This window comes from Coregonus clupeaformis, chromosome 37, assembly GCF_020615455.1.
Source record: "Coregonus clupeaformis isolate EN_2021a chromosome 37, ASM2061545v1, whole genome shotgun sequence".
In the NCBI taxonomy this organism is placed as follows: domain Eukaryota; kingdom Metazoa; phylum Chordata; class Actinopteri; order Salmoniformes; family Salmonidae; genus Coregonus; species Coregonus clupeaformis.
Window position 1 is genome coordinate 29355867 of NC_059228.1, and position 22500 is coordinate 29378366.

The 22500-nt window shown below is 42.4% G+C and overlaps 1 protein-coding gene across 1 annotated transcript in view; it reads left to right on the plus strand.

Annotated features, from left to right (window-relative positions):
* The window catches only part of pdzd8 (PDZ domain containing 8), an 80931-nt gene that overhangs the window by 41210 nt on the left and 17221 nt on the right, over window positions 1-22500 (plus strand). Inside the window, exon 3 of the mRNA XM_045211604.1 lies at window positions 776-878. Coding sequence (XP_045067539.1) covers window positions 776-878 — 103 coding nt within the window. The remainder of the gene's footprint in view (window positions 1-775; window positions 879-22500) is intronic.

Here is a 22500-nt window from a genome sequence, read left to right on the forward strand (position 1 = left end):
TCATGTCTTAAAGTAATGATGGACTGTCGTTTCTCTTTGCTTATTTGAGCTATTCTTGCCATAATATGGACTTGGTCTTTTACCAAACAGGGCTATCTTCTGTATACCCCCCCTACCTTGTCACAACTGACTGGCTCAAACGCATTAAGAAGGAAAGAAATTCCACAAATTAACTTTTTTAAGAAGGGACACCTGTTAATTGAAATGCTTTCCATGTGACTACCTCATGAAGCTGGTTGAGAGAATGCCAAGAGAGTGCAAAGCTGTCATTAAGGCAAAGGGTGGCTGTTTGAAGAATCTCAAATATATTTTGATTAGTTTAACACTTTTTTGGTTACTATATGATTCCATATGTGTTATTTCATAGTTTTGATGTCTTCGCTATTATTCTACAATGTAAAAAAACTGTAAAAATAAAGAAAAACCCTTGAATGAGTAGGTGTGTTTGACTGGCAGTGTATGTAAATAAGGTATTTCTGTTTATTGTTAATACATTTGCTATACTATCTAAAAAACTGTTTTTGCTATGTCATTATGGGTTATTATGTGTAGAATGCTGAGGAAAATTGTTTATTTACTTCATTTTAGAGTAAGGCCTAACTTAACAAAATGTAGAAAAAGTCATGGGGTCTGAATACTTTCCGAAGGCACTGTACATCTGTATTTTAAATATTGTTACATATTGTAGGCTATGCACTACACTTAGGGAGACGGAGAGAATCAGTAATGATGTATTGTCTAATATTTGCTTTTTCTTCTGTAATTTCTCCTTCAGGCTTTTTATCCTGGGCTCGTACGACAGAGAGACCTACGTGCACTGCACCTTTGAGCTGAGCAGCCACGAGTGGAAAGAGAAAACACGCAGCTCCATCAAAGCGGTGGGCTTCTTTAAGATACTGTCGCCCCCCCCCACACTCCCCCCATGTAAAACAACACCAGTCATCTTTCTTAAAGACCACCCAAGCGTAATGCCTATTTGTCAGACAAAGAGCCAGAGGGCTACTGACACATGTTTGATCCGCCATGTTCAACTAGAGGAACTAGGGAATCATGAGCTTTTCCTTAAGAAGAACAACAAACAGTATCGTATTGGTGCTTCATGTTACGCTTGTGGTCCTAATCAATTGTCACAATATGACAATAGTGTTTAACTTCTTATAGATGAGGTACATTTGTGACACATTAATTGGCTTGTACAAAATACCTAATGGTGACATTTATCGGTTTCACTGATGAGATTTTTTTATTCAAAGATATTAACATGATAGAGACCATAGTCAGAGACCATAGATCTATTGATACAAATGTTTTATTTTCCCCCGTCTGAGATAAGTCAATTTCCCCCGGTGACATTTTGAAAGCAAAAAAATGATCGGGCCTTAGAGCAAACCTTTTCTAATTGCAGCAATTCAGAGATATTAACATTATCACGTGGGACTTGTTCGGAAGTGACTAACGACTGTTTGAGACGGAAATGCCAAGTCTAATTGCTGACCATCACTCACACATCCCGACGCTGCTTCACTCTGTGTGAAAAACTGGCATTTGCATTGGCTCAAAGTAAATTTTAGTTTCATTCAAGAGGTAATTTCTCAGAATAATCTTATTATGTCGGAGCAGCTTCCATCCTGTCCAGCATGAGGCAATGCCACTATAACAACAAAAAATAAAGGGACATTTTCAGTAAAATAGTTCATATCAGTAATCCTCATTTACTGTATGTTCTCTCAGTAAGCCAAGCTTTCTAGCATGCCACAATCTGTAAATGACGTGTGTGTGTGTGTGTGTGTGTGTGTGTGTGTGTGATATTTGTGTTGAAGAGAGACAAAGACCACCTCAAATAGTTTTCAACAGGCATTCATTGGAAAGTGAGACCCAGTTTTATCTCTACCATCACATTTTCTCATATAAAGCTTGGTTGGGAGTCACGCCTTGGCGTTAGTGTGTTATTTTGCTCTGCAGCCTATGTGTAGTAGTGCAAGTGATAGCTAAAGGCAGTTGACAATGTATTTAATAATAATAAAGAATTAGGTGGGTGCTTATATTTGTCCTATTTCACATAGTACTAGTGTATATTATACGCATGTGTGAATTGGAAATGTGTTTTTTGCATAGCCCAACTCCCCCTGAGACACCCTCGGAAAGTGGGGTCATGGCCAGGGTCTGGAGCAATTAAGTGCCTTGCTCAAGGCCACATCGATAGATTTTTCACCTTGTCGGCTCTGGGATTCGAACTCCCGACCTTTTGGTTATTGGCCCAAAGCTCTAACCGCTAGGCTACCTGCCGGCAATAAAAGCTGTGACTCACAGACATGCTACAACACAATTTCTTCAACATTCCTTCCAATGTACAACCCATCAACTGTAGCCGATGAGGTAAAAGTGTTCAACTTGACCAATATGGCTGCCTTCTGGTGTGTCCCTCTAATAACGTCCTCTTCAGACCGAGTGCTGTAGCTAGCTCTCCATTTAATATGCAACCTAGAGATGCAGATGCAAGGTGGCATTTGGGCCGTTGTATCAGCCTCTTACAGCTTGTGTCCCTAGCAGGACCATGCTAAGGATTAAAGGCGATATCATCTGAAAAAAGGTCACTCTCCCGCTCTCTCTGCATATTCCTTTGCGTTTTTATTCCAAGAATGATCGCAGGAGATGAGGCCCAACTATCCTCTGAACTGGGCTCTCTGTGTGGCACATGTATGTTAATACACTGAACAAAAATATAAACGCAACATGTAAATTGTTGGTCCCATGTTTCATGAGCTGAAATAAAAGATCCCAGAAATGTTCCAGATACACAAAAAGCTTATTTTGCTAAAATGTTGTGCACAAATTTGTTCACATCCCTGTTAGTGAGCATTTCTCCTTTGCCAAGATAATCCATCCACCTGACAGGTGTGGCATATCAAGAAGGCTGATTTAAACAGCATGATCATTACACAGGTGCACCTTGTGCTGGGGACAATAAAAGGCCACTCTAAAATGTGCAGTTTTGTCACACAACACAATGCCACAGATGTCTCAAGTTTTGAGGGGTGGTGCAATTGGCATGCTGACGGCAGGAATGTCCACCAGAGCTGTTGCCAGAGAATTTAATGTCAATATCTCTACCATAAGCCGCTTCCAACGTTGTTTTAGAGAATTTGGCCGTACAACCGCAGATCACGTGTTACCACGCCTGCCCAGGATCTCCACATCCGGCTTCTTCACCTGTGGGATCGTCTGAGACCAGCCACCCGAACAGCTGATGAAACTGTGGGTTTGTACAACCAAAGATTTTCTGCACAAACTGTCAGAAACCGTCTCAGGGAAGCTCATCTACGTGCTCGTCCTCACCAGGGTCTTGACCTGACTGCAGTTCGGCATCGTAACCGACTTCAGTGGGAAAATGCTCACCTTCGATGGCCACTGGCACGCTGGAGAAGTGTGCTCTTCACGGATTAATCCCGGTTTCAACTGTACCGGGCAGATGGCAGACAGCGTGTATGGTGTCGTGTGGGCGAGCGGTTTGCTGATGTCAACGTTGTGAACAGAGTGCCCCATGGTGGCAGGTGGGGTTATGGTATGGGCAGGCATAAGTTACGGACAATGAACACAATTGCATTTTATCAATGGCAATTTGAATGCAGAAAGATACCGTGACGAGATCCTGATGCCCATTGTCGTGCCATTAATTTGCCGCCATCACCTCATGTTTCAGCATGATAATGCACGGCCCCATGTCGCAGGGATCTGTACACTTCCTGGAAGCTGGATGTCCCAGTTCTTCCATGGCCTGCATACTCATCAGACGTGTCACCCATTGAGCATATTTGGGATGCTCTGGATCGACGTGTACGACAGCGTGTTCCATTTCCTGACGATATCCAGCAACTTGGCACAGCCATTGAAGAGTGGGACAACATTCCACAGGCCACAATCAACCGCCTGATCAACTCTATGCAAAGGAGATGTGTCGCATTGCATGAGGCAAATGGTGGTCACACCAGATACTGACCGGTTTTATGATCCACGCCCCTACATTTAAAAAAAAGGTATCTGTGACCAGCAGATGCATATCTCTATTCCCAGTCATGTGAAATCCATAGATTAGGGCCAAATGAATTTATTTCAATTGACTGATTTCCTTATATAAACTGTAACTTAGGGAAATCTTTGGAATTGTTGCATTTTACGTTTTATATTTTTGTTCAGTGTAGTTTATATTCTATTTGAGTGTTGATCATTAAATTACTGTGACCCTCTCTCTCTCTGATGGTGAGCCCTCAGAGCAGGGTTTCCATTAGGCAAATGTGGCGCCTTGCATTTTAATTTACCGGACATTAAAGAAATGTACCGGACCCATTTGCATTGGGTGCGTAACCTGATTAGGCCGTCCACCCACGGTGCTCAGAATGGCAGAAATCACATTTAGATCATGGCAATTCATCTTAACAGAACATGCAACTCGAGGATGCAACGCCATGCATCTTTCTTACCGAATTCCGATGCGCAATTTGAAGATGTTAGAATAACTGTCCACATTTAATTTTCCTCAGCCAATAAGATGAGTAACAAACAGCAAAATCACTAGCCTATGTCAATCTACTATCCCCTGTAGAAAAGTGAACCTATTATATTGGTCAGCTTGCCATTCTGTGCAGGAAAGAAATAGCCAATTCCAAACAGACTGTGGGACAGTTGTGGGATGATAGACCCCAAATTCATCCAACCAGTAGGCCTAGGCTACATCCCAAAAAACGTCAACAAGCAATGAAGCTCATGCAACAGATCTGAACGTTTAGCTGAAAATGTTGATAAACTATTATTTATTTACTTTAGAAGTGCAGCAATGCGCACAAGGCAGTAGGCTAAGCGCGAATGTTCGTTCATGAGACAGATGAAAATATCCGTTATAAATGTAGAAAGAGGGGAGATCTAAAGATGCAACAACTAGCATGGGTTACTAATATGACTAGGATTGTGGCTTTGGCTACTGGACAATTTTTAAGAAAGTTGACTTGAAAACCAATATAACATGAGAGAAACAGGCTACTGCTTTCAATGGCATATGGAATTCTTTATAAAATAATTGCCTGTACGTTTGGTTGGATTTTGGCTAGGCTACTTTGAAGCAAGTTAAGACATGCCTCATGTAGTAAAACATTCAGGTTTCAAACGATTAAGGATATGTTTTCAAAAAGTATACTGCCTCCAGCTCATTGCAAAGTGGTGTGTGACGGGCTGAAGCCTGCCTAGTGGCATATGCACATGAATGGGAAGCGTGCTTCAAATACCAGTTGAGAAATAAAAATAGTAGCTCTATTTCATCCTTGGTCATCAAAACTGTTTTTAACACACGATTGCGTTTAGAAATGTTGCGTGATGTTTGCGCTTAATAAAGCAGGTTTCACTCCAGCAGCAACGAACAGCTGTCTGATGAGCTGTAGCAGCAGCTCTCGTTACATCAACTGGTATTTCAATCAGTTAATACGCAAAAATGCATTATTTCACAATGGGATTTATGAATTTCTTCTGACAATTGGCCAGTGGTAAAAAAATATGTGGGGCCAAAAGCCGGCTATTACCGGCTAACGGAAACCCTGCCTCAGAGTAGCATTTTTTTCCAGGAGAATTGGTTCAAGCCCTTAAAGCTGTCTGTAGCGATTTATTTAGTGGTTTCACACACATGACACTCGCAACACTGATTTCCAATTAATAGTGCTGTAAAGCCTGCTCTTGAATCGTATCCCAATGTTTTTCTTTAATTGTTTTTCTTTTTAGGGGGTAGATCAGCTTTAATATTGCAGATTGTGACTTCCATCAATGTAATTGTCTGCATAATTTCCCATCCCATATATATATATATATGATATATTTTCCTTTATTATTTTCCCCTAAGCCTACCAGCCCTTCCCTAATTGGAGTAAACAAATGGACAACAACACTTAGGCTTCTACTTCCAACTTATACACACTATATACATTTTACGGAGACAGTATATTTTACATTAGTTATATTTAGTTTGTTTTTAGTCTTATTCTTCAGCTACTGTCAACCCCTCCATCTATCTCTAAAGACCATCCAGTCATATACAGTGGGGAAAAAAAGTATTTAGTCAGCCACCAATTGTGCAAGTTCTCCCACTTAAAAAGATGAGAGAGGCCTGTAATTTTCATCATAGGTACACGTCAACTATGACAGACAAATTGAGAATTTTTTTTCTCCAGAAAATCACATTGTAGGATTTTTAATGAATTTATTTGCAAATTATGGTGGAAAATAAGTATTTGGTCACCTACAAACAAGCAAGATTTCTGGCTCTCACAGACCTGTAACTTCTTCTTTAAGAGGCTCCTCTGTCCTCCACTCGTTACCTGTATTAATGGCACCTGTTTGAACTTGTTATCAGTATAAAAGACACCTGTCCACAACCTCAAACAGTCACACTCCAAACTCCACTATGGCCAAGACCAAAGAGCTGTCAAAGGACACCAGAAACAAAATTGTAGACCTGCACCAGGCTGGGAAGACTGAATCTGCAATAGGTAAGCAGCTTGGTTTGAAGAAATCAACTGTGGGAGCAATTATTAGGAAATGGAAGACATACAAGACCACTGATAATCTCCCTCGATCTGGGGCTCCACGCAAGATCTCACCCCGTGGGGTCAAAATGATCACAAGAACGGTGTGCAAAAATCCCAGAACCACACGGGGGGACCTAGTGAATGACCTGCAGAGAGCTGGGACCAAAGTAACAAAGCCTACCATCAGTAACACACTACGCCGCCAGGGACTCAAATCCTGCAGTGCCAGACGTGTCCCCCTGCTTAAGCCAGTACATGTCCAGGCCAGTCTGAAGTTTGCTAGAGTGCATTTGGATGATCCAGAAGAGGATTGGGAGAATGTCATATGGTCAGAACTTTTTGGTAAAAACTCAACTCGTCGTGTTTGGAGGACAAAGAAGGCTGAGTTGCATCCAAAGACCACCATACCTACTGTGAAGCATGGGGGTGGAAACATCATGCTTTGGGGCTGTTTTTCTGCAAAGGGACCAGGACGACTGATCCGTGTAAAGGAAAGAATGAATGGGGCCATGTATCATGAGAATTTTAGTGAAAACCTCATTCCATCAGCAAGGGCATTGAAGATGAAACGTGGCTGGGTCTTTCAGCATGACAATGATCCCAAACACACCGCCCGGGCAACGAAGGAGTGGCTTCGTAAGAAGCATTTCAAGGTTCTGGAGTGGCCTAGCCAGTCTCCAGATTTCAACCCCATAGAAAATCTTTGGAGGGAGTTGAAAGTCCGTGTTGCCCAGCGACAGCCCCAAAACATCACTGCTCTAGAGGAGATCTGCATGGAGGAATGGGCCAAAATACCAGCAACAGTGTGTGAAAACCTTGTGAAGACTTACAGAAAACGTTTGACCTGTGTCATTGCCAACAAAGGGTATATAACAAAGTATTGAGAAACTTTTGTTATTGACCAAATACTTATTTTCCACCATAATTTGCAAATAAATTCATAAAAAATCCTACAATGTGATTTTCTGGATTTTTTCCCCTCATTTTGTCTGTCATAGTTGACGTGTACCTATGATGAAAATTACAGGCCTCTCTCATCTTTTTAAGTGGGAGAACTTGCACAATTGGTGGCTGACTAAATACTTTTTTCCCCCACTGTATTCTTAAACTGTGCTGTGATGTTTCACTAAAGTTCAGAACCTTTCTATTCTCATAGTTTTTACAGATTGTAAATTATAGATATATTTTTTTGCTAAAAGTATTATTATATTATTGATCGATTGACTATGACTTTTTAAATCACCCAGCAGTGCAATTTTCAGAGTTAGCTCCAGGTAAATGTTGCAATTCTTCAGCCATTCCTGAACCTGCGACCAAAAACAAGCTACATATGGACAGTACCAAAACAGATGATCTAATGATTCTCTCTCTTCACAGGAAAATGTGCAGAGCAGGGATGGTTGTATCCCCCATATATATATAACATTATATTGGTTCCAAGAATGTTGTATAATAATTTTAATTGGAAAAACTATACGTTTTGAATCTGGATATGTTTTGTGTATCAGTTCATAAACCATGTGCCATGGAATCGGTACATCGAAAATCTCTTCCCAACTATTTTGCAATCTATATGGCACAGCTGTCAATTTTTTGGTCCTTAAATGAAACTGGTATACTTTTTTATTTAACCAATTTTGGTCTTTAATGCAGGGCCGACAGACAAGTTCCTTACTTTCTCCACCTTCCTCTTGCCTCTTACATTTTTGCTGTAATCCCAATGTTTGTATAATGAAAATAGTGTTATCAGTCATACTGAGGAGTGTTGTGTGGTCACAGTTGTATATCAGAGTATAGTGTGATTTAATATTACAGTATTACTGGTAAATGATTGTGATCCAGGATAAGGTTTTTGAATGGAATTTTATTTAAAAAACCTAGAATCGTTGAAAATTTACTGAGCTATCTGCTTCCTTTTTACCCTCACCTTGACCATGCTTAGCCTACATTGAGTAATAACATTGTTTGCTTTCCTTTGGTAATACTGATTTAGAAGTGTTTCCCGTCCTATTGTAGACTGGAGGGGTGCTCCCTCCCTTCACACTCCTTCCTGCCATTGCATTATACCCAGGCCAACCCCTGTAGTGTCCTCATGATCCTCCACCCAGCTCAATATGTAAAGTCCACTCAAACACCTATGTGTAAGGGTGGGGAAACATGTTGCGAACTCTGGGGTAAATTTAGCCCTTTTCCATTACCGAGCTGGACTGGGTTTATTAGTGACAGGAGGCCTGTGGTGCGGGCTGCTCCGCCAGGCGTGTTTGCACATCTGCCTCACTGATTCCATCAGCCATCATTTGGCCCTGAGTGCTGATGCTTCCTGACAGCCTAACAGGGGGGAAGACAACAGTGTACCAGCCACAGTGTCTATCTGTATGTCTTCATACATATTATACATATGTGTTTCAACTTTACATTTGTGTGGGTGTGTCTTTAGTACCCTAATAATGTTTAAGCTGAAATACGCATAAAGGGAAACAGCGCCACTGTTCGCCCCAGCACATTATTGTTTTTGTTTTGTTGATTAAACAGAGAGGAGCATCCAGCATCATGGTAAAAACAAAAATGCACTACCAGCTGTTTTATCACACGTGCGATGATGTCGGAGGGGGAAAAAACAGTGTTTATTGTTTGAAGTAACTTCTTTGTTGTAATATCGCAAATGGACGTGGCAGGTTCACCATTAGGGATTCCAGCTTTAATGGTAAAAAATTGCTTGATTGTTTTAAACTAGGTTGTTCTTCTGTTGTCCTGAAGGTGTGTGCTTAGATTAGAAAGTGATTGGCTGAGTGGCTATTTCTAAGAACTGATGTCTAGTTCTCCTCAGTGACAAAGGTGTCCTGGTTCAGCACCGCGTGGTGTCTTTCCCATGAACACACACACACACACACCCAAAAGCTTATCTTTTGCCACACATTAAGGGAAAGGGACTGCTCTGTCGATAGGATCACCTCACCCCAATGATTAAGACACTGAGAAAGAACACAGCGTTTTTTTTAAACCACAAATACAATTTTATTTGTCGCGTACACAGATTATCAGATGTTAAAACAGGTGCAGTGAAATGCTTATGTTTCTAGCTCCAACAGTGCAGTAAGTGTCTAACAGTACAATAATAATACACAAATAATCCCCCCCCACACACACACAAAAAAAAAGAAGAAGAAAGAAGATGAAATATCAGAACGAGCAATGTCAGTGTCCGGAATAGAAATATGTGGTGTGTATAGAATAGTATGGACAATATATAAGTAATAAAAGGTATGTACAGCAGTAGTTAAATAGGATGAGCTATGTCAAGAATACAAGATGCATATATATAGTGAGTAATCAATTAGCTTAATTTCTCAAAGATCGAATTACATTTCCACAAAATGTTGCAGGAATGCTTATCTTATCTGTTTCTAACTACAGAAATTATTTCAGAACAATAAACATTTTAAATATTATTAAAGTGACCTGTGTTCAATAACTGTATGTACATAGGTTAGCAGTCTCTAAGGTGCAGGGCATGGTACCGGGCAGAGGCCGGCTAGTGATGACTGTTCAGCAGTCTGATGGCCTGGAGATAGAAGCTTTGTTTCAGTCTCTCTGTCCCAGCTTTGATGCACCTGTACTGTCTCCTCCTGCTAGATTGTAGCAAGGGGAACAGGCCGTGGCTCGGGTGGCTCAGGTCCTTGATGATCTTCTTGGTCTTCCTGTGCACCGGGTGCTGTAGATGTCCTGGAGGGCCGGCAGTGTGCCCCTGGTGATGCATTGTGCTGACCGCACCACCCTCTGGAGAGCTCTGTGGTTTCGGGCGGTGCAGTTGCCGTACCAGGTGGTGATACAGTCTGACAGAATGCTCTCAATGGTGCATCTGTATTAGTTCGTGAGGTTCTTAAGAGCCACATTTCTTTAGCCTCCTGAAGGCGCTGTTGCGCCTTCTTTACTACAGTGTCGGTGTGGAGGGACCATTTCAGATCCTCAGTGATGTGCACACTGAGGAACTTGAAGCTTTTGACCCTTAGCACTGCAGCCCTGTCAATGTGGATGGGGGCGTGCTCTCTCTGCTGTCTCCTGTAGTCCACGATCAGCTACTTTGTTTTGTTGAGGGAGAGGTTATTTTCCTGGCACCACTCCGCTAGGGCTCTCACCTCCTCCCTGTAGGCTCTCGTCGTTGTTGGTAATCAGACCTACCACTATTGTTGTAAGCAAACTTGATGATTGAGTTGGAGATGTGCGTGGCCACTAGGGCTGTCCCCGACAAAAAAAAGAATTGTGGTCGACCGAAAGTCGTCTGTTCTTTTTTTTAAACGTGTATTTTTCCATATGTAGACAGAACTTATGTGTTTTAATAAAATCAAGTATATATACATTGAGCGTGTCTGATGCTTTAAGTTCACCGTTTGATGAAATAAGACACAAATGACTCGAGGGAGCAAGAGATCAAGATAACCAGAAGTAAAAAACCTTAACCTGTCCCGACGTTTGTCCTCCCGCTCCTACTGGCTTTCGTAGATTCTGCCATTGCTCTGCTGAAGTTGCCGGTAATGGGCTACACGAGGAGTCGGCAAACTTTCTCATGTGGAATGCCATTTTATCTTACCATTTCTACAAATCTGTGTGCCAGTTATGGTTTTCAGATTCACATTTTCGTAGAAGTTTCATTTCATTTATAATAACGTCTTCGTATCTCAAAATCATTGTCATGTGTTTAATCAAAATTATATCAAAATCTGTAAATGAAAATGATACAAACATAAAAAGTAACTAATATTGCCATTGCCAACTATGTAAAAATAGCTTGTAAAGCCAACAAGCCTGCAGGTAGAAAATATCCTGATTTAAAAATAAATATCCTATAAATCACATTGGCTACGCATGGCCTGTCTCAACTATTAACTTGGGTCAGGCCTGAAGATCCTTGCAACATTGTATAAAATATTCTGGATCCTCAGTTTCCTGCGCCAGTGATCTCCGGACAGACACAGCTGTAGGCTATTTGCGCAAGGGATAAGAAGTAATCAGGTAGGCCTATTTTATGACGTTTCTACTGGATCAGAGCATTACATTTTTCCCTTTCACGCTGAGTGGTTATCGAAAGGGAGAGAGCTGGAAAGATTTTTCAAATACGTTGAGGAATTATTGTCATTCTCAAAGGATGTAAAAACAGACTTTGTTTGCTTGCTGTTTGAGGTGAAGAAAACATTACTTTTAGAAGCTCCACAGCTCATTAGTGGTGGCGCATTAAGCCAATCAGAAATACTATTAGATCCCCAAATGGACACAGTTATATGCCTACATTTGCACGCAGGCTAAGTAGCCTATAGGCCTACTTCTATGTGTAACCAGGTGCATATCCTTACTCAACTTTGACAGGAGCGCTCCAAACAAAACACAATGACTAAATTGACAAAACTCGTAAATGGAATGAAATAAACAAAAACTTGTTTCTCACAAGGTTGTGCACTCCACAAACAATGTGTTTCACTCCTACTATGAGAACGGTAAAAGACTGGAATAATAATATATTGATTGCATTAACAGACATTACCGTAAACAAACAACAAACATTGTAGGTGAGAAATTATAGGAATTAATGGTAAATATAATACTGGTGGTATATATGTGTGTGTGTGTGTGTGTGGGGGGGAAAAAGTATTTAGTCAGCCACCAATTGTGCAAGTTCTCCCACTTAAAAAGATGAGAGAGGCCTGTAATTTTCATCATAGGTACACGTCAACTATGACAGACAAATTGAGAAAAAAAATCCTGAAAATCACATTGTAGGATTTTTTATGAATTTATTTGCAAATTATGGTGGAAGACCCAGCCACGACCCATCTTCAATGCTCTTACTGAGGGAAGGAGGTTGTTGGCCAAGATCTCGCGATACATGGCCCCATCCATCCTCCCCTCAATACGGTGCAGTCGTCCTGTCCCCTTTGCAGAAAAGCATCCCCAAAGAATGATGTTTCCACCTCCATGCTTCACGGTTGGGATGGTGTTCTTGGGGTTGTACTCATCCTTCTTCTTCCTCCAAACACGGCGAATGGAGTTTAGACCAAAAAGCTCTATTTTTGTCTCATCAGACCACATGACCTTCTCCCATTCCTCCTCTGGATCATCCAGATGGTCATTGGCAAACTTCAGACGAGCCTGGACATGCGCTGGCTTGAGCAGGGGGACGTTGCGTGCGCTGCAGGATTTTAATCCATGACGGCGTAGTGTGTTACTAATGGTTTTCTTTGAGACTGTGGTCCCAGCTCTCTTCAGGTCATTGACCAGGTCCTGCCGTGTAGTTCTGGGCTGATCCCTCACCTTCCTCATGATCATTGATGCCCCACGAGGTGAGATCTTGCATGGAGCCCCAGACCGAGGGTGATTGACCGTCATCTTGAACTTCTTCCATTTTCTAATAATTGCGCCAACAGTTGTTGCCTTCTCACCAAGCTGCTTGCCTATTGTCCTGTAGCCCATCCCAGCCTTGTGCAGGTCTACAATTTTATCCCTGATGTCCTTACACAGCTCTCTGGTCTTGGCCATTGTGGAGAGGTTGTAGTCTGTTTGATTGAGTGTGTGGACAGGTGTCTTTTATACAGGCAACAAGTTCAAACAGGTGCAGTTAATACAGGTAATGAGTGGAGAACAGGAGGGCTTCTTAAAGAAAAACTAACAGGTCTGTGAGAGCCGGAATTCTTACTGGTTGGTAGGTGATCAAATACTTATGTCATGCAATAAAATGCAAATTAATTACTTAAAAATCATACAATGTGATTTTCTGGATTTTTGTTTTAGATTCCGTCTCACAGTTGAAGTCTACCTATGATAAAAATGACAGACCTCTACATGCTTTGTAAGTAGGAAAACCTGCAAAATCGGCAGTGTATCAAATACTTGTTCTCCCCACTGTATATATATACAGCTATGGAAAAAATTAAGAGAACACTGCACATTTTTCTTAAATCAGCATCTCTACATGTATGACAGCCATTCCATTCCAGTGTCTGTTGAATTCCAACACAGGCACACCTCATTCTACTGAATTAGGTACTTATTAGATGATCACCTGAACCAAATCTTATTTAACGAGGAAAAGTATAACAACCACTGCTGTGGTCATCACTATCTTCTTGCAATAGAACCAGCTGGAGGGCAAAACCAGTGCTAATAGTACCTCAAAAGTAATATTAATCAAAAAATAACTATTGACCATGCCAAAAGAGTTGAAAAGGAATGTTTTGAGTGAGGAAAAGAAGAGGTCAATTCTGGCTTTACTGGCAAAGGGATACAGTGAGCGTCAGGTTGCTTCCATCCTTAAAATTTCAAAGACGGCGGTTCATAAGAACAAGGTCAAGCAGCAGACATTGGAGACAACAAAGCTACAGACAGGCAGAGGGCGAAATCGACTCTACTGACCGGGATGACCGCCAACTCATTCGAATGTCACTCAACAACCGTAGGATGACATCAAGTGACCTACAAAAAGAATGGCAAACGGCAGCTGGGGTGAAGTGCACGGCGAGGAGGGTTGGAAACAGGCTCCTAGAGGCATGGCTGAAGTGCAAAGCTAGAAAAAAGTCCTTCATCAATGAGAAGCAAAGAAGAGCCAGGCTGTGGTTTGCAAAAGACCATAAGGATTGGACTGTAGAGGACTGGAGTAAGGTCATCTTCTCTGATGAGTCCAATTTTCAGCTTTGCCCAACACCTGGTCGTCTAATGGTTAGATGGAGACGTCTAAAAGCCACAGTGTCTCGCACCCACTGTGAAATTTGGAGGATCGGTGATGATCTGGGGGTGCTTCAGCAAGGCTGGAATCGGGCAGATTTGTCTTTGTGAAGGACGCATAAATCAATATATCCACATAATTTTCCTTCCTCATGATGCCATCTATTTTGTGAAGTGCATCAACCCTCCTGCAGCAAAGCACCCCCACAGCATGATGCTGCCACCCCCGTGCTTCACGGTTGGGATGGTGTTCTTCGGCTTGCAAGGCACCCCCCTTTTTCCTCCAAACATAACAAAGATCATTATGGCCAAACAGTTCTATTTTTGTTTCATCAGACCAGAGGACATTTCTCCAAAAAATACGATCTATGTCCCCATGTGCAGTTGCAAACCGTAATCTGGCTTTTTTATGGCGGTTTTGGAGAAGTGGCTTCTTCCTCGCTGAGCGGCCTTTCAGGTTATGTCGATATAGGACTCGTTTTACTGTGGATATAGATACTTTTGTACCTGTTTTCTCCAGCATCTTCACAAGGTCCTTTGCTGCTGTTCTGAGATTGATTTGACTTTTCGCACCAAAGTACGTTAATCTCTAGGAGACAGAACGCGTCTCCATCCTGAGCGGTATGACGGCTGCGTGGTCCCATGGTGTTTATACTTGCGTACTATTGTTTGTACAGATGAATGTGGTACCTTCAGGCGTTTGGAAATTGCTCCCAAGGATGAACCAGACTTGTGGAGGTCTACCATTTTTTTTCTGAGGTCTTGTCTGATTTCTTTTGATTTTCCCATGATGTCTAGCAAAGAGCCACTGAGTTTGAAGGTAGGCCTTGAAATACATCCACAGGTACACCTCCAATTGACTCAAATTATGTCAGTTAGCCTATCAGAAGCTTCTAAAGCCATGACATCATTTTCTGGAATTTTCCAAGCTGTTTAAAGGCACAGTCAACTTAGTGTATGTAAACTTCTGACCCCCTGGAATTGTGATACAGTGAATTACAGTGGGGAAAAAAAGTATTTAGTCAGCCACCAATTGTGCAAGTTCTCCCACTTAAAAAGATGAGAGAGGCCTGTAATTTTCATCATAGGTACACGTCAACTATGACAGACAAAATGAGATTTTTTTTCTCCAGAAAATCACATTGTAGGATTTTTAATGAATTTATTTGCAAATTATGGTGGAAAATAAGTAGTTGGTCAATAACAAAAGTTTCTCAATACTTTGTTATATACACTTTGTTGGCAATGACACAGGTCAAACGTTTTCTGTAAGTCTTCACAAGGTTTTCACACACTGTTGCTGGTATTTTGGCCCATTCCTCCATGCAGATCTCCTCTAGAGCAGTGATGTTTTGGGGCTGTCGCTGGGCAACATGGACTTTCAACTCCCTCCAAAGATTTTCTATGGTGTTGAGATCTGGAGACTGGCTAGGCCACTCCAGGACCTTGAAATGCTTCTTACGAAGCCACTCCTTCGTTGCCCGGGCGGTGTGTTTGGGATCATTGTCATGCTGAAAGACCCAGCCACGTTTCATCTTCAATGCCCTTGCTGATGGAAGGAGGTTTTCACTCAAAATCTCACGATACATGGCCCCATTCATTCTTTCCTTTACACGGATCAGTCGTCCTGGTCCCTTTGCAGAAAAACTGCCCCAAAGTATAATGTTTCCACCCCCATGTTTCACAGTAGGTATGGTGTTCTTTGGATGCAACTCAGCATTCTTTGTCCTCCAAACACGACAAGTTGAGTTTTTACCAAAAAGTTATATTTTGGTTTCATCTGACCATATGACATTCTCCCAATCCTGTTCTTGATCATCCAAATGCACTCTAGCAAACTTCAGACGGGCCTGGACATGTACTGGCTTAAGCAGGGGGACACGTCTGACACTACAGGATTTGAGTCCCTGGCGGCGTAGTGTGTTACTGATGGTAGGCTTTGTTACTTTGGTCCCAGCTCTCTGCAGGTCATTCACTAGGTCCCCCCCGTGTGGTTCTGGGATTTTTGCTCACCGTTCTTGTGATCATTTTGACCCCACGGGGTGAGATCTTGCGTGGAGCCCCAGATCGAGGGAGATTATCAGTGGTCTTGTATGTCTTCCATTTCCTAATAATTGCTCCCACAGTTGATTTCTTCAAACCAAGCTGCTTACCTATTGCAGATTCAGTCTTCCCAGCCGGGTGCAGGTCTACAATTTTGTTTCTGGTGTCCTTTGACAGCTCTTTGGTCTTGGCCATAGTGGAGTTTGGAGTGTGACTGTTTGAGGTTGTGGACAGGTGCCTTTTATACTGATAACAAGTTAAACAGGTGCCATTAATACAGGTAACGAGTGGAGGACAGAGGAGCCTCTTAAAGAATAAGTTACAGGTCTGTGAGAGCCAGAAATCTTGCTTGTTTGTAGGTGACCAAATACTTATTTTCCACCATAATTTGCAAATAAATTCATTAAAAATCCTACAATGTGATTTTCTGGATTTTTTTTCCTCAATTTGTCTGTCATAGTTGACGTGTACCTATGATGAAAATTACAGGCCTCTCTCATCTTTTTAAGTGGGAGAACTTGCACAATTGGTGGCTGACTAAATACTTTTTTCCCCACTGTATAAGTGAAATCTGTCTGTAAACAATTGTTGGAAAAATTACTTGTCAAGCACAAAGTAGATGTCCTAACCGACTTGCCAAAACTATAGTTTGTCAACAAGAAATGTGTGGATTGGTTGAAAAACTAGTTTTAATGACTCCAACCTAAGTGTATGTAAACTTCCGACTTCAACTGTAAATGTGTGTATATATATACTGCTCGATTTTAAAAAATCTCGGTCGACCAACAGCCTATCGCCCAATCAATCGACCAGTCGAATAATTGGGGTCAACCTTTGTAGCCACGCAGTCATGGGGGAACAAGGAGTACAGGAGGGGTCGGAGTATGCGCCCCTGTAGGGCCCCCGTGTTGAGGATCAGAGTGGCGGAGGTGTTGTTGCCTACCTTCCACCTGGGGTGGGCCCGTCAGGAAGTCTAGAACCCATTTGCACAGGGAGGGGTTCAGACCCAGACCCATTCAGAGAGCGAATACCTGTGGCTATCCCGGGGTTCATGTTGGCTCAGTGGCTGGAGTTAGGAGCTCTCTCTGAGTTTATTCACTCCCTTTAGCTGGCTGGGCTTCTCCTCTAGTGAGTCTGTCTGTACACAGTCAGGAGTAGTAATGTGCAGACACCGCCTGTTCAGAGGAGCTCCCCACAGATTGATGTGTCAAAAGCAGGACTAGACTACAGGTGCTCACTGGGCATCCCTCATCGCTGTGAGAGCTTGCTTCTTTTTATTTCCTTGATCTTTTTATTTTTTTCATTCTGTCTTTTTCTGTGTTTCGGTCCCTCCCGCTGTCTTTCACTAATTATTAAAGAGATATTCCCTCACTTTTCACTGTAAGACCTGCCATTTTGGTGCGTCCTGTTTCGACAAAGGATCCTCTCTCATTTTGCCAATTCACCTAGAACAACTCCCCCAGTTCATCTCTGCAGTCTTGCCTTCAGCATCTCACCAGCGCTGGTTTGGAGAGATAGAGAGGGGGCACTTCCTGTGCCCATTGGGGTGATCAGAGATGCTCTGACTCAGCTCTCCACTCGCCTCTGTTTGATGTTCCACTCCAGTGTGTGTGTTTGTGTCTTTAATCCACCCTGCGCCTGGCTCACCCTGACGGCTGATGAAAGGCAGTCAATAGACTCTTCTCTCTCTCTCTCGCTCTTTCTATCTCTCTCTTCCACCTCACCTGCCCCTGCTCATTCTGCCCTGGGAAGATGAGGCTCATTCAGGCCCATGGGCTGATGGGCTCCAGACAACCCTAAACTCCACCATACCGGTCAGGTATGCACAGCGCGCTGACTGGCTCCCTTGTTGTGTGGCAGAACTATAAAGCTTCTGTCTTGAGGCAAATGTTTGATATACAGTTCCAGTCAATAGTTTGGACACACCTATTCATTCAAGGGTTTTTCTTTATTTTTTACATTGTAGAATAATAGTGAAGACATCAAAACTATGAAATAACACACATGGAATCATGTAGTAACCAAAAGTGTTAAACAAATATATTTTATATTTGAGATTCTTCAAAGTAGCCACCATTTGCCTTGATGACAGCTTTGCACACTCTTGGCATTCTCTCAACCAGCTTCACCTGGAATGCTTTTCCAACAGTCTTGAAGGAGATCCCACATATGCTTAGCACTTGTTGGCTGCTTTTCCTTCACTCCGCTGTCCGACTCATCCCAAACCATCTCAATTGGGTTGAGGTCGGGGGATTGTGGAGGCCAGGTCATCTGATGCAGCACTCCATCACTCTCCTTCTTGGTAAAATAACCCTTACACAGCCTGGAGGTGTGTTGGGTCATTGTCCTGTTGAAAAACAAATGATAGTCCCACAAAGCTCAAACCAGATGGGATGGCGTATCGCTGCAGAATGCTGTGGTAGCCATGCTGGTTAAATGTACACCATAACACCACCTCCTCCATGCTTTACGGTGGGAACTACACATGCAGAGATCATCCGTTCACCAACACCGCGTCTCACAAAGACACGGCGGTTTGAACCAAAAATCTCAAATTTGGACCCCAGACCAAAGGACACATTTCCACCGATCTAATGTCCATTGCTTGTGTTTCTAGGCCCAAGCAGGTCTCTTCTTATTATTGGTGTCCTTTAGTAGTGGTTTCTTTGTAGCAATTCGACCATGAAGGCTTGATTCAGACAGTCCCCTCTGAACAGTTGATGTTGAGATGTGTATGTGACTTGAACTCTGTGAAGCATTAATTTGTCCTGCAATTACTGAGGCTGGTAACTCTAATAAACTTATCCTCCGCAGCAGAGGTAACTCTGGGTCTTCCATTCCTGTGGTGGTCCTAATGAGAGCCAGTTTCATCATAGTGCTTGATAGTTTTTGCTACTGCACTTGAAGAAACTTTAAAAGTTCTTGAAATGTTCCGTATTGACTTACCTTCATGTCTTAAAGTAATGATGGACTGTCGTTTCTCTTTGCTTATTTGAGCTGTTCTTGCCATAAAATGGACTTGGTCTTTTACCAAATTGGGCTATCTCCTGTATACCCCCCCCCATTATAGACAGAGTACCAGCTGACTGCTTCTTCCCTAAATAGTTATTGCATAGTTTGGAGCTGTGCTTTGGGTCATTGTCCTGTTGTAGGAGGAAATTGGCTCCAATCAAGCGCCGTCCACAGGGTATGGCATGGCGTTGCAAAATGGAGGGATAGCCTTCCTTCTTCAAGATCCCTTTTACCCTGTACAAATCTCCCACTTTACCACCACCAAAGCACCCCCAGACCATCACATTGCCTCCACCATGCTTGACAGATGGCATCAAGCACTCCTCCAGCATCTTTTCATTTGGTCTGCGTCTCACAAATGTTCTTCTTTGTGATCCAAACACCTCAAACTTAGATTAATCTGTCCATAACACTTTTTCCAATCTTCCTCTGTCCAGTGTCTGTGTTCTTTTGCCCATCTTAATCTTTTCTTTTTATTGGCCAGTCTGAGATATGGCTTTTTCTTTGCCACTCTGCCTAGAAGGTCAGCATCCCGGAGTCGCCTCTTCAATGTTGACGTTGAGACTATTTAAGTGACCCCAAACTTTTGAACGGTAGTGTGTAATGACATAATTTTGTGACTTTGGTGTTGGGCAGGTTTTTTTCTGGGCTATTCGCGCACGCCATTTATTCTTGAGTCAAGTCGAGGTTCGGTAACCGAAGTCTGTGCCCTTTTTGGCGGTGATTGGCCAACAATACTACTACTAGCAGGAGTGGGAGCTATTGACGGGATTCTTCAATGAAGTGTTTGTCATTCAACTAGTTTTTTTCACTTAAGGAATAACATCTTAGATGTAAAATTGCATGACTAAACCTCCACAAAAACGTCAGAATGTATTACAGATTTCTTGAATTATCTATTTTGAGGACGTGTATACTGGCTATGTTGTGGCTACGGCGTTTCAAGGGGGACAAATGGTAATATTGGTTACTACATGATTCCATATGTGTTATTTCATAGTTTTGATGTCTTCACTATTATTCTACAATGTAAAAAATAAAGAAAAACCCTTGAATGAGTAGGTGTGTCCAAACTTTTGACTGGTAGTGTACATGGCGAGGGTGTCAAAAAGGACATGGTTTATCAGGTATTTTTAAGTAGCTTTCATCTTGTAGGTGTAGCCATTCAATTCCCTGATGTATCCTCCTTTCAGTGATAATATACACTGTGGCCAGTTTATCTAGTACCGGGTCGGACCACCTTTTGCCTCCAGAACAGTCTGAATTCTTCAGGTCGTAGAAATCGTGCTCAGTTGGTATCAAGGGACCTAACGTGTGCCAGAAAAACATTCCCCACACCATTACACCACCACCACCATCATGCTGCTTACGCCAAATCCTGACTCTGCCATCAGCATGACGCAACAGGAACTGGGATTAGTCGGACCAGCCAATGTTTTTCCACTCCTCAATTGTCCAGTGATCGTGTGCCCACTGGAGCCGCTTCTTCTTGTTGTTAGCTGATAGGAGTAGAAACCGGTGTGGTCGTCTGCTGTAATAGCCCATCCGTGACCGACGAGTTGTGCGTTCCGAAAAAACGTTCTGCACACCACTGTTGTACTGCTCCGTTATTTACCTGTTTATGGCCTGCCTGGTAGCTTGTACGATTCTTGCCATTCTCCTTTGACCTCTCATCAACAAGCTGTTTCTGCCCACAGGACTGTCGCTGACTGGATGATTTTAGTTTGTCGCACCATTCTCGGTAAACCGGAGACACTGCCGTTTGTGAAAAGCCAAGGAGGCCGGACATTTCTGAGGTACTGGAACCGGTGCGCCTGGCACCGACGATCATACCACGCTCAGTCGCTTAGGGCACTCGTTTTGCCCATTCTAACGTTCTATCAAACTGTAACTGGATGTCCGTCTGCCTGCTTTATATAGCAAGCCACGGCCACGTGACTCACTGTCTGTAGGAGCGAACCATTTTCTTGAACGTGGTGTACCTAATAAACCTTTCAGTGGACAAAATGCCTTTGACACATACTAATGGTTAGAAAATGCATGTGGAAAACATATTGACATGCTTCAATGCTCTCAAAAGCTGGTAAAATACTTTCTGTTTCTCAATCCAGTGGGGTTGATGATCAAGCCATTGGAGACTGCTGTCACCTCAATATCTGTTACATAGCAAACAAATTGACTGCCACAGTGTGACAGTTATCAGCCCCTTGCTCCTAGGTGTGGCCGATTTTTAATGGCCCACTCTAATCCTGTTTACAGCTGTGTGTCTGCAAGGTGGGAATATATTAAAGACACAGGCACCAGATCTCGTAGGCTGTTTTGTTGTCATCATTACATTTACAATCAATTCACATTGGAAGGGGGCTTGCAGCAGTGAAGGCGGAATTGACGGGCGATAGTGTGCATGACGGACCTCGCCACAACCACATTACTGACTTCCTGTCAATTGGGCTCAATGCCTTTATCTGATGCCTTGGACAGCGTCGCTCATTAGATTAATTAATGACCTTACGTTATTTGCTGCTATATGTCAGAATTGTCCCAGGTTGTTTTATTAGTACTGGTATAATGATATTTATTGTTGGAATTGGCTTTGGTTTAGGGCTCTATTGTAACAAACCTAACACAATGGTAAATCTAAGCGGAGGCAGTAGCGCTATAGGTTCCAGGGGTGTGTCAGAAATATTTTTGCTATTTTCACCATCACAATTATCTGCGCACTTGTTGGCGCGAAAAGGCTGGGTTTTGATGAATAAACAAGTTGTGGTGTCGGCTTGGCACCTCACTGGCCAATCAGAATGTGCTCCATGGTGAAATATGTGGTTGCGTCAGGTTGTATATTTATGTTATTTTATGTATTGCCTTGGAATCAACTCCAATTCCAATGTTAGGCCATTATAGTTTGTTAAATGGCTTACAGAAATGAAATAACAAAATGTAGACCTATCCCATCTTTGCTAAATAGGTTAACTTGAACCCATTTGCCGTCCACATTGTTCTAAGTAATTGCATGGCTTCAATGGCATTCACACTGATATAGGGGCTAGGCCTACTGTAAATTGCATTATGGTTGAGCATGGACATGCCAAACATTGTCAATAAGCAAGATTAAATTCATTATTGATAAGGCCTAAAAAGAGAATGAAAAATTATAATCAAAACGAAACAA